This window comes from Mus pahari, chromosome 8 (genome assembly GCF_900095145.1).
Source record: "Mus pahari chromosome 8, PAHARI_EIJ_v1.1, whole genome shotgun sequence".
Classification (NCBI taxonomy): domain Eukaryota; kingdom Metazoa; phylum Chordata; class Mammalia; order Rodentia; family Muridae; genus Mus; species Mus pahari.
The window spans coordinates 36,386,564-36,403,337 of NC_034597.1; the positions used below are offsets into that span (position 1 = coordinate 36,386,564).

Sequence of the window (16,774 nt, forward strand, 5' to 3'; positions counted from 1 at the left end):
AAAAAAAAAAAAAAAAAAAAAAAAAGATCCAGGACATTTATCATTTGGAGACAAGAAGGCACACAAGCACACACTGTTGACTGTGTGGACAGAGGTCACTCAGTTACCCCTGCTAAGGGCTAGTGGCACGGACTGCACTTCACTATCAGTCACAGTGCAGGCAGAAGATGGGAGTTGTGTTGCTAAGCAACTGGTGCAGTTTCAGTCACAGTAACAAAGGAGTACACTGATGGTAAAGCACTGTTTTGAAATCTCTGTGTCATATTTTAAACCGCTAACTTATTAACACAAACACGAACTGTTTCAAGTTTACATCCACTCAAACTGCTAACAGGTTTCAATTAAAGAATGGTAACCAATTATAAAGACATTATTAGTTTACATTCAGGCTTCTGAGGTTAACTGATGGGGGCTGTGTCCCACAGTGGGAAGTATTTAGAAACTGCTGCAGATGGACTGGGATGCCTTTATGCTCACATGTGGCCACCCTATTCCCGTGGGATGGGGCTTCAGGGAAGAGAGCAGGGCAGAGGGTAGAGCTCCGCTAGCTGAATCAGTAGCCTCGGGAGTCAGGCCAGAGCTGGGCCTCCCTCCCACCAGAGGAAGCGATCAGCTGACTCAGACTTCTCTGTCACCAGACCTGTGAGGATTAAATCTTATTAAAGACACATGATTTAGGATAATTGTTATAATAAACTAACAGAAAAAATAAAACTTCAAACAAAAACTATTATTTCTTCTTCAAAACTAACAAGAATTTGGAATTCACTCTTCAAAACAAATAAAAGTTAGGAATAGTGGTGCAAACCTGTAATCGCAGGACTTGAAATTACAAGTTGGAGGCCTGGTTATCATGTCCTTCCCCATCCAGCCCAAATTTAACACTAGAGTTATCCAAGAAACCAAAAAAGCGTCTCTGTAAGATTGACACATGGGCAAGTCTGTGGAACATTTTCTTAATTAGGGATGAATGTGGGAGGTGGGGCACAGTCTAAGGTGGGTAGTGCCACCACTGGCTTGATACAATAGGAAAGTCCTCAGTGCAGTTCAGGAAAGTAGACTGAAGTAGACTGAAGTCCCAGCACCGAGTCTCATAGTGAGTTCCAGGGTAGCCAGAGCTATCCAATGAGAGCCTGTCTCAAAAAAGTATTCTATGGGGCTGGAGCGATGGCCCAGCAGGTCTCAGCGCCCATACGGCAACTACAACTGTCTGTAACTCTAGGTCCAGGAGATGCAGCGCCCTCCCCCTCATACAGACACTCTTGCAGGCAAAACATCAATGCACAGTTTTGTTTTGTTTTAAAAGGAGGCTGACTTAGCCATGGGGCACCTGATTCAGGTCTCTGATTCAGTTCCTGACTTCAGGTTCCCACCTTGAGGCCCTGCCCTGACGCCCTTCAGTGACTGACCGTGATGCGGGACTGTGAGCTGAAATGAACCTCCTCAGGCTGTTTGTGGTCATGGTGTTTTATCATGCAACAGAACCTAACTACAACACCAGCCTGGGTGAGTTCTAGGCTAGCCCTAAATACGGCAAGACCCTATCTAAAACCAAAGCCCACCAGCAGAAGTCTGGAAACAAATAACCTTGACGTACAGATACCAAATTAAGTCCATTTATTTGATTTCTCTATTTCTATTTATTATTACATACTACCCCAAGGTGGCTGGGAAGTTTCTCAGAAGGGACGATGCAAGTACAGAGCACACACAGCGGACACTACACAATGGTCATTTCTCGAGGGAGGGCAACTTTCTACCCAACACAGAAGGCTTACTGCTAATTTATCTAACATGGCTTAGTTCCTAGAAGTCAGAGATCAACGTAAACCAAAGTAAAACCCTACAACTTCTCGGAGCATCACCAGAGTGTATGTACTAGGCGATGTTCAAGTCACAAAAGTTAACTGCATTGGCCTTTTAAAAGTGGTCAGAGGTGTTAATTAGTTCAAAAGATAATGTAGTACGACTTCTTAGCTTTGACATTTCAAATTTCTCTCAGAAGAAAATACTAACAAATTCTCATACATTCAGGCCTGAGCTTCCAAGCCATTTCCCTCCACAAACCCCGTCCTATACTCTGGGTCAGGTTCTCAGTACACATTCCTGTTTTACTTACACTGACTTTGGTTCTATTTTAGTAACTGCTATGTAAAGACCATCTTTCCCCATGACTGAAAGTGGAATGGTAGTAAAAATCTGAGTTAATTTTATTCACACCAACAGTTCTTACTTAAAAATAGTGACTGAAGAATAAACAAAGCGTAAAATGGCGTTTTGTCCTTACCTGTAGCTCTGCTGACAAGCCTAGGACAGGCTATAACATACCACAATGCAGCAGCCCCCACCCACCCGGAACGGCTAGCTTCTTACTGGACCCTCCTCAGGCCGGCCATTAGTTATGCTTCTAAGGTGATCTAGTTCACTGTTATTGGAAAGCATCTCAGCCGCAACAGGAAAGACACATTAAAGGAACACACACCCTCCACATTTGCGACTGTTCCAGAAAAGGTGAATCCACGTACTTCACCCCACACGTTCCCAACTACACAGTTCTATAACCTAAGCATGGCATGAGCATATAGAATTCACATACAACTGCCTATCTCACCCTAACATCCCTGTTGTGCAATCACCAAGTTGGGTTTCACTCTTGAATTCCACTCTTAGATTTCAAGAGGAGCCTTGAGAAATCTACACCCACCGCTGATAGCTGTTACTTGATTGTATGTCCAAACTGTCCTACCTCTATTATTATCCGCACTTCACTTATACGGCAACCAAGGCACACGGACACTATGAAACTTAGCACAAGGCCATAAAACATATGTGATGTCAAGCTAGTGTTCAAACATATGTGGTCTTACTTTAGGGAAGTAATAAGATGTTACACTATTAAACAGAACTGGTGGGGGGAAAAATCTTCCAAAGTGGTTTTGACAACAAAATCAAAGATTTCTGGCTGAACACTACAATTAGAATATTTTAAATTATTTCTCAACTCATGTTTTAAGGCTTGCACAGTAATTAGAGGATAACTTTTGTTTGAGAGGGCTTACAGTTGGGTCTCAAACCTGAGACAAACTGAAGTGAATCTGGCCTCCGGGCCCTCTCTGCGTCCCTCAGTTACCGGGGATGGCTGGCTTACTCCACCCTCTCTTTATCCTAACCGTCTCTAGCCCGGGCCGGGCTGCCCTTCCTTATATATATATATAGTACAGCCATTTTGGTTACTGGCTTTTTGTACCTTTGGGCCTCCTGGCTGCGGCACTTGGGTCCCCTCTCTCCCTACCCTCTCCCCTCACCCTCCCCCAGGGCCCAGCTCAGGGTCATGTCCATTCTGGACTCTCCCAGAGATTCCTGCTTCTGGCTAAGCTCTCTCACCATACCTAGGAACAGTCACGTTTCCTTCCTTTTTATTGACTTTTTAATTCACTTTGAAGAAGTGGTACTGTGTAGAAAGGATAACTTATAGTAAGGATAACCTTTTTTGAGAGGTCTTACTATGTAGCCCTGGTGGCTTTAAATTTCCTATGTAGAGCAGGCTGACCCATAACTCAGGTCTATGTAGGCTTCTGACCTCCAAATGCAAGAATAGAACCGACTTTCTACTAATTGTCAGAGATATTTAGTTAAAATACTGACTAAATATATAAGTGAGAAACCTAAGTTAAGTGGGATTAAAAATAAAGGTAGTCTCTGAAATACACAACTTTGGCCACGTTTTAAACTGAGTCCTTAACTGCTGGCAAGAAAGCAATCTGTCTAACCGGTGTTCTAAATTATATAAAATAACTTCTCTGCCGGCACAGTCCACTCTGAAGCATAAAATATACCGCTTATAAAACATCTTCATACTTAACTTTTCATAATATTACTAATATTGATACAAGGTAGTCAAAAAGTTCACTATCATTTCTAATATGGTAGAGAATAAATGAGAACTAGCTGGCTTAACTTCATAAAAGACATTTTTCATCTGTTACAAAATACTATTTCTCTAGTTCAGCCTCAGAAAGTGTACAAACCACTGCTGGTCATCACAGATGTTAACACTCTCCCTGTGTTTGCTGATGTAGTCCTTCCAATCTATCAGGATGGCTATAGATTACCCTCATTCTACAGATGAAGAGTACAGTCCAATGTCACACAGCTAGTCTATGGCACAGTCAGGATCCTGCCACAGGTGGCTTCCAGAGCAATAGAATTTATCACCACACTGTCTAAAAACAGGTTTTTTTTGTAATATCTTTTTTTTATTAGATATTTCCTTCATTTACATTTCAAATACTATCCTGAAAGTCCCTATACCCTCCCCCCACCCTGCTTCCCAACCCACCCACTCCTGCTTCTTGGTCCTGGCATTCCCCTGTACTGGGGCATATGATCTTCCTTCGCAAGACCAAGGACCTCTCCTGCCACTGATGGCCGACTAAGCCATCCTCTGCTACATATGCAGCTAGAGAGACAGTTCCAGGGGGTACTGGTAAGTTCATATTGTTGATCCTCCTATAGGGTTGCATACCCCCTTCAGCTCCTTGACTACTTTCTCTAGCTCCTCCATTAGGGGCCCTGTGTTCCATCCAAGAGATGACTGTGAGCATCCACTTCTGTATTTGCCAGGCACTGGCATAGCCTCTCAAGAGACAGCTATATCAGGGTCCTGTCTGCTAAATCTTGCTGGCATATGAAAAACAACCAGTTTTAAAACTGATACAGCAATCACTTTCCCTTTTCAAGTTATTTTTAAGCTTTGTATAACTTTTAAGTCAGAACCCAAAAATTACATTAAGGAACATTACACCAGAAGGCACTTATCCAATAGAAACCTACAATCGATTAACTTGGCACGTTTTTGTTTTACTCATAACTCTGGGTGTTCTATTATGGAAAAAGATATAAAAAACATCATTATACAGATGCTTTCAACCTTAAAATACCTGATACATTTTAAAATTACAAAAGATCATTAATTTCAGAGGAGATGTTCCTGCTGCTTTTTTTCAGACGGGTAACCTAGACAAGTTTTAAAGGTCACCCAGGGCTGATCCTAGTGCACCTAGACAGGAGACAAGTCTCAACCCTGAATCACCGCAGGGTATGGATCTCACAGCTCTACACCCAACACTCAAAAAGCTGAGGCACAAGAGTTTCCATGCATTCAAAGTCAAGCTGAGCAACGCGGTGAGTTACAGAGTGAAATACTAACATAAAATATTTTCACTTGAGGAGGTTGGAGATGGCTCAGAGTTTAAGAGCATTGGCTACTCTTCCAGAGGACCAGGACTTGATTCTCAGCGCCCACATGGTCGCTCTTGCAGAGGACCCAAGCTACTGTTCCCAGCACCCATGCAGGTGGCTCGAAATGGCCTGTTGAAATCCATGCCAGGAGATCAGACATCCTCCTCTGGCCTCTGCATTTACACATGCACATACTCACATACAGATAAGACTTCTATGCGAATAAGGGAAAGCTTTAAAATAAATAAATAAAAATAAAACCAAAATACCCAGGGGCTGAGGAGACAGCTCAGTTGGTAAACCACCTGCAGTGCCAACCCCCCACTGAAGAAGCTAGAACAGTGCTCTGTGCTTTCATCCTCATCCCGGGGAGCTGGAGTCAGGAGGTTCTCTGGGCCAGGAAGGCCAGTCAGCTTCAGTCACATACACACAGCAGCAAGTAAGCTCTTGAGAATCACACCAAAGTTATTTTCATTCCAGACACACTGCCCCAAAGCACAACTACTTAGTCACCAGAACAGAATACAAAAACAAAAACCGTTGACAGTGCTGAGTGCAGAGGCAGAGGCACTAACCCAACCTCCTATACAAGGTTGAATGGAAGGAAAATGACTCCAGACAAACTTGACCGTCTCTTAATAACTTTAGGCTTATGTTTTAGGCCCAGCCACCCCATTCTTCAGTAGTGATCCAAAAGAAATGGGAAATTATGTCCGCATGCTTTTATGGCAACATTATGCACAATCTCCAAGAACTGGAAACAACTCAAGTGTCTTCAATTACTGATAAAATTATAGTACATATCCAAGCTGGGTGGTGGTGGCGCACACCTTTAACCCCACTCGGGAGGCAGAGACAGGTGGCCCTCTGAGTTCAAGGCCAGCCTTGTCTACAGAGCTCCAGGACAGCCAGAGCTATTCAAGGAGCCCCATTATTCCCATCTCCTCCCCGACAAAACCCAGTAGAATATACCTTCATTCCACAGACTAACATTCCACCATAAGAACTATGGACATGCTGGGCAGGGGTGGTGCATGCCTTTAATCCCAGAACTTGGGAGACAGAGGCAGGCAAATTTCTGAGTTCCAGGACAGCCTGGTCTACAGAGTGAGTTCCAGGACAGCCAACGACATACAGAGAAACCCTGTCTCGGGGGGGGGGGGGACCAAAAAACTATGAACATGTTCAATTGACCAAAGAGTCAAACTGTATCAAAAAACCACACCCAAACAGATGTATCAGTGTGTTCTCCTTACAAGGCTACCCAGAAGAGGCAAACCAGCAATGGTTTAAGAACCTCAAGCTGGGGAGCTCAGCTGACTATGGAGGAATACAAAGAAACTTAGGTCCTATTTCTATTTCTTGATTACGGTAGCTTAACATGACTGCAAATACATCAAAACCCAAAACATTACATTCAACAACTGTTTTTGCTTTATGTAAATTATACCTGAAAATACTTGCCCAAGTTAAGAAAAACAGTAGGGCTGGAAATATAACTTGGTTGGTAGAGTGGACTGCCTCACCACATGTTTGGTCACCAACACGACATAAGGTGGGCATGGTGATGCACAACTGTAATTCCACATATGGGAGACGGAGGAAGGAGGATCAAATGTCCAAGATTATCCTCAGCTACACAAGAATTCTAGGCCAGGCTCTGCTGAATGAGACACTACCTACAACAAATAAAATAGTAGTGGTATGGAAAGATGCTGGAGTATGCAGTGACTACAGACTAATACAGTAACTATTTTGGGGAGGCCCAGGATGAGATAGGGTTTCTCTCTGTAACCCTGGCAGTCCAAAACTTGCTTTGTAGACCAGGCTAGCCTCTAGCTCACAGATACAGCTGCCTCAGCTTCTGAGTGCTGGAATTAAAGGCATGGGTCACCACACACAGCTAATACAGTAATTTTGATAATAAACTGTAGGTGTTTTAAAAATGAATTACAATAGGTAGGAATTTGTAAAATGTCACATCTTAGAATGAAAGGGTGACGCTTGTGAGATGGCTCAACAGTTAGAGCAGTGGCTGCTGGTTCAGAGGAGTAGGGTTTAATTCCCACATCATAGCTCACAACTGTCCCCAACTCCAGTTTTAGGAGATCCAAGGTACACACATGGTGCACACATGCACATAAAATACTCATACGCATAAAACAAATCTTTTTAAAGGATAATAAAGAGTTATTTAAAGCACCTTGCTTACTATTTACTTTACACCAGGCATTACTACTCTTATCTGGATAAAAATTTTAAATAAGTATCCTTTACCCCTAACTGAGGGTCTGGCTCAGGGACAGAATTCTTGCCCAGCACCTGTGAGGCCATGGTTTTGAGTATTAGTATCAAAAATAAACAAGAAGTCCGAATTTTTCTCAAAGTATTTTCATGAGTTTCTAAATAGGCTTTTTTTTTCTTTTTTAAAGATTTATATCATTTATTTGAGTACACACTGTAGCTGTCTTCAGACACACCAGAAAAGGGCATCAGATCCCATTACAGATGGTTGTGAGCCACCATGTGGTTGCTGGGAATTGAACTCAAGGACCTCAGGAAGAGCAGCCACTGCTCTTAGCTGCTGAGCCATCTCTCCACCCCTAGGCTCAGGTTTTCATGTACTAAAAAATAAGCTTACTTCACCTCTTTATTACAAGTGAATATAAAACACTGCTCCTAAAACAGATTAACTAGGGAATTAATTTACCACTGACTATAAATTTTTCAAATCTCTGAAATACCATCATCCACTTACTGGTCAATTGCATTTCAGAAATCTCAGAAAAACAGTGGTTAAATAGCTCTTTGTTACATTACAGAGGCAGGTATGTGTTGCAAAGCGAAGGGAAAAGCCAGAATGATAGCTATTTTTTTGTTGTTGTCTAGGGGGTGGGAACACATGGTAATCCAAGCTGAGCTCCTTTTGAGGCATACGATTCTATGCTCACGAATAGGCAACAGTATTCTCCGTTGTCCTTTAGACACCTTCTTCCTCTGCCAGTATATATCCAGACAGCTCCAATGCTGACAAAGTATAGTCACTGTATTTGTATAGCACTTACAGTTTATATAAAGCACCTCAATGTGTACGTAACTCAAGTCTTAACAAAACCTACAATATTTGTCTTTTCGATTATTACAACTATTTTTGAGCATGTGCATATGTGTGCTGAGTCTATGTGTGCTGGTTGCGTGCACCTGTGCATGTGTGAGGGTCAGAGGACAGCTTGTAAGAGTCAGCTCTCTCCTTCTACCAGCTAAGCCCCACAGATTGGACTCAGAAGTCAGTCTTGGCAGCAGGTCTTTGCCTGCTAAGCTAAGGCCCTGCATACTTTTTTGAGACAGGGTCTCATGGAGCCCAAACTGGCCTCAAACTCACTCTGGCCTTGATTACAGTAATACAGGCACACATAATGAGTTTTGTTTAAGTCGAGACCTACTCTGATGGTTGGACTGCTTGTTCAAGGATCACATAAACAAGGAAGAAGCAGGGTCAGAGGCTGAAATCAGATCTGCTGGCAAACAGACAACATGTTCATTTTCTTACTGATCAGAGTATCCATTAGCACCTAAAGCAATATGAGGACAGCTGACACTGGAGACAACCTACAGCCAATAATGTCTAAAAATGTTATTAATATAGGTAGGTGCATCTATAACTCCTATACTTGGGAAGCCAGGGCAAGAGGATCATGTAAGCCCAGGAATTCCACACCAGCCTGAGCCCCCATCACAAAAAGAAATATTAAAATAAAAATGTTTCCAATAGTCCAAGTAATTGAAGAGTTTAAATCGAATTTAAAGATACAGTCTGTGAAAGAGAACTTACGAAAATATTGAGTATCACATTGATAACTTTGCTTTGAAAGGCAAAGAGACAAGGCCTGCTTGACAGTGTAGCTCAGAAGTCTGGATCTTAATTACATACTCTCTCTGAACTCTGCATTTAGATCGTGTCTATTAAAGGAGTAAGAGGCCAATTTGGCTGTCATCAACACTGAGACAACTGTAAAATCTGAATGTATTTGAATATGTATTTATAGAAGATGACAGTGTTAAATCAACATTAAATTTCCTGAATTTGGTAAAAGTGTATTCCAACTGTCTAAGAGAGAAGCCTTCATTTTTAGGCAGTCTGTGTTTGAGTATTTAAGGGCAAAAGGTTATGATGTCAACAACTCGCTCATCTAGTCCTAAGAGCTGTGCTTTCCAGCAGTGAGATTGAGTGACAGAGTGACCGGGTTGAAGAGTAAACGGCTCTCTCTGGACCACTCGACTCAGCCTCAAGTTTTAAAGATGAATTCAAGAGTAAAGTTAAAACTTCAGAGTATTTCCTTTCATATGTCATGCTCTAACATGGTCTTCTGTAAATAACTGCATAAAACGAAAGTAGCCTTTGCCCTATAAATAAGTTAGTTCTAGTTGGAGTCTAACAGACTTTGTTTTGGGTAGAAAACTGAAACATAAAACATGACCAGGGGAATATGGACGGCAAAGATACCCCTTTAATCCCAGCACTCAGAAAGGCAAAGACAGGAAGAGCTCCCCGAGTAGACCAGGCTAGCATGGTCTACCTGGTGACAGCCTGTTCCCTTTTTTTTTTTTTTTTTTTTTTTTAAAGAAGTAACAAATACGAAGCAATATTCCTCCAAAGTAGCTCGTACTTACTGGGATTTATAAAAAGCATAGTAAAATTTATATTGTCCNGAAGAGCTCCCCGAGTAGACCAGGCTAGCATGGTATAACTGGTGACAGCCTGTTCCCTTTATATTTTTTTTTTTTTTTTTTTTTTTTTTTTTTTTAAAGAAGTAACAAATACCACATAATATACCTCCAAAGTAGCTCGTACTTACTGGGATTTATAAAAAGCATAGTAAAATTTATATTGTCCTCTACTCTTAAGGAACTTAAAACTTACTATGTACATATTAATTAAACATCTTGTTTTGGGGGTGTGCATGGGTGAAGGTCGAAGGACATCTCTCCCTAAACCACCCACTGGAGCCCCAGAAACTGAACCCTGGTTGTGGTTTTCAGGCTTGGTAGCAGGTGCTCTACCTACCATGAACCATCTCTCTTGCTCAAAGAACTTCTAAGTTTTTAAAGAAACAGATAAAATTCAATACTGAATTCCCACGGATCAGTCTCGGTATAGACACACTTAGGAAACTTGCTATCAGATTTAACTAGGATTCAATTCACTTTAGTGATTGGCTAACTGTTCCCCCACTCAAAGACTTAAAAACCTGCCTTATACCACACTTCAGCTGGAGTCAGTGATGTAATACCCAGATATTTAATTTCCACAAATTCACTTGTAAGACTTTAAGGGAGAAACAGGATTTTCCCAGAATGGACACCATTCTACAGAATGTGCCTTCCTCCCTCAGGGAGCCATAGCACAGAGATGGGAAGAGAGCTGTCCACTTATGTGGCTTCTCTCCCTGTGTGCACACTGTCAACCTCTCAACTTAGTGTATAAAGTAATAAAGCCCCTACTGTGTCCCAACACCTTTCATCTGTCACTCAACTGAAAACTTGCTTTTAAGAGTTCCTGGAGTTCATTCAAACTTGCAATCTGTACATACAATAAATGCACTCTTTAAAAAAATCACATTGAGTAACCAGTGAATAACTTAATATTATTGTAGTTTAGTTTAGATCCTACATGCTAACTTTAAAACCTAACTGGATCCTCACTCCCACCCCAGCCCCCTTTTGAGACCAAGTCTCTTTTTGCAGCCTTGGCCAACTTGGAACTCGCTGTACAGACCAGGCTGGCTTCAAACTCAGAGGCCCACTTACCTCTGCCTCGCAAGAGCTGGGATTAAGGTGTGCATTACCAGGCAGGGCGATTTTCAGATTTTAAGTCAGCTCCATTTATTTCTCCAGTGCTGAAACTGAGTCCCACAACTTTCCCTTTAGATCTCTATCATCAGATGTGACTGAACTTCAGACTCAGAGCTAGGAGAACTCAGTCATAAGTGGATTCCTCCCTCGCAGCTCACAGAGCTGACTGCTGAAACTTCCATTCATTGAGCGCCATAGTATTATAAATTCCTTACTCACCACTAAAAATGATTATTTTTAGAGAGGCACAAATTGTAAGAAGTCATCTAAAAGTGACTCTAAAACTTAGTGATCAAAAACTCAGGCAAGGGTTAGCTCAGAGTGCCTAGAGGAAAAGGAAACCCCAAACATAACATTAATTAAGCATCCCCTTGGTCCCCAGAATCCTCGCTGCTGAAGGAGCACTGACTCTCACAGGTCTTATGCTCTGTAATTGCCTTGCAGTGATCTCTAGAGGAATCCCAGCCAATTAAGCCTCCTTTAAAAATTTATTTTTAGATATAATTGTTTTAAATTGTATCCTCTTTCATCTTATTTTTACTATCCTTATCCTGATACAGTTTAATTTTTTTTCTTAAAACAAACAAGAAAACCTCAACAACAAAAAAATTATACACACCAGACATGGTAGTGTATCCATGGATCCTAGTACTTTCAAGGCCAGCCTGGGCTATATAATGAGTTCCAGGCCAGCTGAGGGTACAGCTGAGGGTACATGAGATGCTGATTCAAAACAAACTAACATATGCTCAACACGTGAAATATACTTGTATGAAATTTATACACAATAAAAAAAACTTTAGGGCTGGTGAGATGGCTCAGTGGGTAAGAGAACCCGACTGCTTGCTCTTCCAAAGGTGCAGAGTTCAAATCCCACCAACCACATGGTGGCTCATAACCATCCGTAACAAGATCTGATGCCCTCTTCTGGAGTGTCTGAAGACAGCTACAGTGTACTTACANANAANAAANAAANAAANCTTAAAAAAAAAAAAAAAAAAAACTTTAAACTATGCACATTTAAATTTTTATTTTTTTTACTTGTTTTTTATTTTTTGAGACGGGGTTTCTCTGTATAGCCCTGGCTGTCCTGGAGTTCACTCTGTAGACCAGGCTGGCCTCAAACTCAGAAATCCGCCTGCCTCTGCCTCCTGAATGCTGGGATTAAAGTTGTGCACCACCACAGCTGGCCATTAACATTTTACTTTTAATAAAAAAAAAAAAATGCAGTAAATTTAAAGCCCCTGTTTGAAGTGTTCCATGCGGCTTTTAAAGAAGGATGAGAAAACTATTCCTCACAAACACGGAGGAGTACAGTAAAGAGACAGTCTACAATCAGCCTACACAGGGCCAATCATAAGTTTGTTTCATCAAGCTGTAAGTTCCCAAAGCCCATATCACCTTCACAGCATATATTTCTTGCTTTCTATTACAGGTTTAAAGCAGAATGATAAATGTGCTCCACACTAAGATGTAAGAGACTTTTCAGATGTTGGAATTAAAGTAATAAATCTGAGAATCAGGTTTTAATAACATTCCCTGAAATGCAAAAATTCTTTATAAAAGACTTAAACAAAATACAAAGATACTGCTGCATCATTAATGCTTCTGACTTAGTCTGTTCTAGGAGGAACACTGTGGCTGTACAATAAAACCTATTGTACACAATGGCTGCCCCCCTTTCTGCTCACCTGCATCTTTGAGGACCTAATGACAGCAAAAGTACCCTCTTTCCAGGGCTTCAACACTTGATGCATGCATGGGGGAGGGGGGCTGTCAACCTGGGACCAGGGATCTATTAACTCTAGGGAATCCCAGGGTGCTGTGAATGCTGTAGGGAAAGACAGCTTTGAATCATAAAGCTTTTGCTAATCATATACCCTCTAGACTTACAGCTTGATGAAACAAATTTATGATTGGCCCTGTGTAGGCTAACTGTAGACAGTCTCTTTACTGTACACCTCCGTGTTTGTAAAGAATAGTTTTCTCATCCTTCTTTAAAAGCCATATGGAACACTTCCAACAGGGGCTTTAAATTTACTGCTATCTTTTTTTATTAAAAGTAAAATGCTTAATGGCCAGTGAGGTTGAACCGGTTAGCCTATAGACAGTGGGCACCTGAACATACAAGTGAAGGAAGGCTGCCTGCAGTACAGTGTTACTAATTGCTCTGTGGCCACTACTGCTGTTCACGCTGAAGACACCAGACACTGTCCCATCTCATCCCTAAGGGACCGCCACCTCTTACCTAGCCTCTGTAGGCTGCTATGACCCAGCCGGCCACAGTTGACAAGTGCCCTTTAATACCTTTGCTGATGATAACGCACAGGGCTTCAGAAGGTTGCCCATCCCAATGTTAAGACAAACCCGAAAAACTACAAAATTCCTTTCTAATTTGACTGGTCTGATTTGTGGACATTTTAAATGGTACCCCATTCTGTGTACTCGTCAGACGTTTGTTGAAAAATGCCTCCTCCATTTGGGACTTAAAACTCAAGAGAACTGGTGCCACTGAAGACAGGTACAGAATTCCCAGGCGCAAAGCCATTCCTGCCCCACTGTTCTATGTCATTAACTAGCATCAGCATTAAGATAGTTACTCAAAAATAACATCAATCATGTCTACGAACTGCTCATCCCCAACGATTCTATTTATAATTGTGATTTCATAACATAGTCAATCAGTGATGTAAATATAGTAGAAATCATTATAAATTGGTTGTTGTTGGTTTTTTGTTTTTTTTTTTTTTTTTTTTTTTTTGAGAATTCCAACTCCTCTAAGTCACCCTTGACAGATCTTTTATTGCACTGCTTAAAACAAAAAATTACACTGAAGAGCTGGGCATGAGGAGGACACCCCTTCGATCCCAGAACTCAGAGGCAGAACAGGCAGATCTCTGTGAACCTGGTCCACATAGCAAGTTCAGGCCAGCCAGAGCTACAGAGTGAGACTCTTGCTTGAGATAACAAAACCAAAACCTAACTAAAATAATGAAAAACTACAATGTCCTAATAAGGTCCACTTATCACCCAAAAGACAATCTGATACAAAGGACTGTTTCCTTGTCAAACTGGAACCATATTGGATAGTTATCATCCTCAAGTGCAACTGTTCAAAAAAGGCTGGTAAATATTTTGCCAACAGTGATTGATTTACTTGAATCAAATAAAAAACGTAAACTGACAGTTACTTGATTAAAGCAGCAAAACTGAATTCTTAAAGGGCCCCTTGGGGGCCCTTTCTTGGGCTGACTCTGGAGTCAAACAATGGACAGTACTGAGAAGGGCCCCTGCAATGAACTCCTCTTTGGTCCCCCAACAATTAAGTTCCCTTCAGGGGCATAAAGCAGATTCACCTAATAAATGAATTCCATCTAATTCCCAAATTGTATCAGGCTGCTATTTCATTTAAGTTTATATGGTAAATATGCAGTTCCCCCTTCCCCTTGGTAATACTTTTCCTGAGAAACGAATATTCATTACTTTTCCAAGATGGCCTGAAACGTGAATGCTGATTAAAAACAACTAACCCTGCCACAAAAGACAACCCCACACAAAACACCTTATCACTTCATTATACACAGCAGCAAGCACTTTACAGGCCAGAAAGCTGCTCCTCTGATAAATGCTCTCCGGATAAAATCACCCATCTTATCTAGTCTGGTCAATCTGCCAGGTGAAAATGGTTTGCCTTATCACAAAATGTGGAGCGCAGTTTTCTCGAATATCCTGGGTGATAGCCCTTCCGTACAATCAAGTCCGAATCAATGCAGTTATCTATGTGCACTTAAATAAATACTGTCATATTCAACTCAGTTTAGTGTCTGCTTAAAAAAAAAAAAAAAAAAAAGAAAGAAAGAAAAGAAGTTCTTTCATTGGCTTCTTAATGCTCGTGATAGCTTACTTCCAACTCAGAATACAGATACCAAGTTTGTCAAGCACTGCCCCACCCCTCGCAAGAGCGGACGAGTGGAACATTTCAGGGCACTCCATCACGTAGTACAGCTACAGAAACTTCATACCGACCGACACCAGTGCACATTCTCCAGACCGGGTTGACTGTACACTCTCCCCAATAAACACTGCCATCAACATCCAGGTTCCATGAGGGTAAGAGGTGGTAACACCTACAGACCCGTAATACCACATTCACAACTTTCACCTACACACTCTCCTCGTTACTCTCAACAAGTCGTCCCGGGAATCCGCAGTTAAGCATTTGGTAGGCTCGAATCACTCACTACCTTATATAAAAATCAAAATAACAAGCAGGACGCAGAGGGGAGCACGTCCATGCGCCCTAACAAGAACAAATTTCGCATTTTTAAGCGCAGCACAGGCCAGGAGCTAGGATCTCCCAATTCCACCCCTCCCCCCGCCGTCTTTCCTCCCCACCCCCTCCTCTCATTCTGGGAAGTCTTTATTGGAGGCATCAGGGGTGCTACTCACCGAGTTTTTCCACCAACTTCAGCATCACCCCTCCGATGTGCACCTCCCCGGTCACTCTCAGAGTGACATCACGGTTCAGGTCCGTGACATGGACGCTCAGTTCCCACGTCCCGTCCGCGTAGCAGCCATCTGGCATCCTTATCCCGTCCAGAGCCATGGCTCCCTTCCTGCGAGCGCGGAGGAAATGGCTCTCGTCAGCGTCACTCCCCCCAAAGGAAGACAAACCCCACCGAGTCCGCGGCGCCGGCCGCTGCGACGGAGAAGGCGAAGGAGCCGCGGCTACGGGCGCGAGCGCGGGCGACTCGGCACCCGGACCGTGGCCTCCGCCCGCCGCACTCGCCTAGCGGACTCGGGCGCCTTCACCTGCCGCCGCCGCCGCCGCTGCGCCCGGACCGCCCCGCGCCTCCCCTCCCCGGCCAGGGTGACCGCGCCGCGCCGCGCTCCGCTCCTCCCGCGGCGTCCTCCCCGCGCCCCGTCCTCCAGCTGCGCCCCTCACCGCGCTCCTCACGCCCGGCTCCCGCGGCAACAGGCGAGGCTGGCGGCTCCCGCGTCGCTGCTCGGAGGGAAGCGAAGCCTCCCGCCGCCGCTAATGGAGTCCCGGCGCCGCGGCCCCCGCCCCACCCCCTCTCCCCGCCCCGGCCCCCGCCCCGCAGCACCGCCCGCAGCCGGCCTCCGCCCCCTCCTCGCTGGCTCTTCTCCGGCCGCGCGATCCCGCGGGGGGCGACGCGCGCTCTGGTGGGGGCCGGGACGGCGCGCGCCTCGGGGGAGCGCCGCGGGGGGAGGCGGCGGCCGCAATCTCGGCCCTGCGGAGCGCTGCCCTTTTATGGAAATGAAGGACCAGGCGCAGGGATGGAATCCAACATCCGGGCTCTCGGCTGCGGAGCTGGGGAGAGGAGGGGTGGGGCGGGGGCGCGCGGGGCCGAGGCGGCGCCTGCCGCGGGGTCCCCGGGTTCGTGCGTGAGAAGCTGCTTCGGGAAGTTCCCAGGCCCCGGGACGTGTGCGGGGAACCCGGGCGCGAAGGCACCGCGCCGGGGAGCTAGGGAGAGGAGTTGGGATGCAGAAACTTGACGATGTCTGCCTTGAACATCCTACAAAAGTAGGAGAAAGGGCAGAAGGGCGGTGAGCCACAAAAGTTGCCTGGCAAGCAGGGTCCCGCACCAATCTGCAGCTCCTGCTGGACTCCTGAGAGCATTATTAACCCCTCGAACCCAAGTGCCTGCCAGACGCAAGA

At 43.9% G+C, this 16,774-nt stretch overlaps 1 protein-coding gene across 4 annotated transcripts in view; it reads right to left on the reverse strand.

The window, feature by feature from the left end:
* The window catches only part of Fermt2 (fermitin family member 2), a 69,330-nt gene extending 53,172 nt beyond the window's left edge, over positions 1-16,158 (reverse strand). For 2 of the 4 annotated variants that reach the window (XM_029541307.1, XM_029541306.1), the window contains exons 1-2: positions 16,040-16,158; positions 15,544-15,710 (exon numbers count right to left, since the gene is read on the reverse strand). In XM_029541307.1, the coding sequence (XP_029397167.1) occupies positions 15,544-15,700 (157 nt within the window). In that variant the 5' untranslated portion in view covers positions 15,701-15,710; positions 16,040-16,158. The remainder of the gene's footprint in view (positions 1-15,543; positions 15,711-16,039) is intronic. The other 2 variants (XM_029541308.1, XM_029541309.1) reach the window with 1 other exon arrangement.
* Positions 16,159-16,774: the final 616 nt, after the last annotated feature.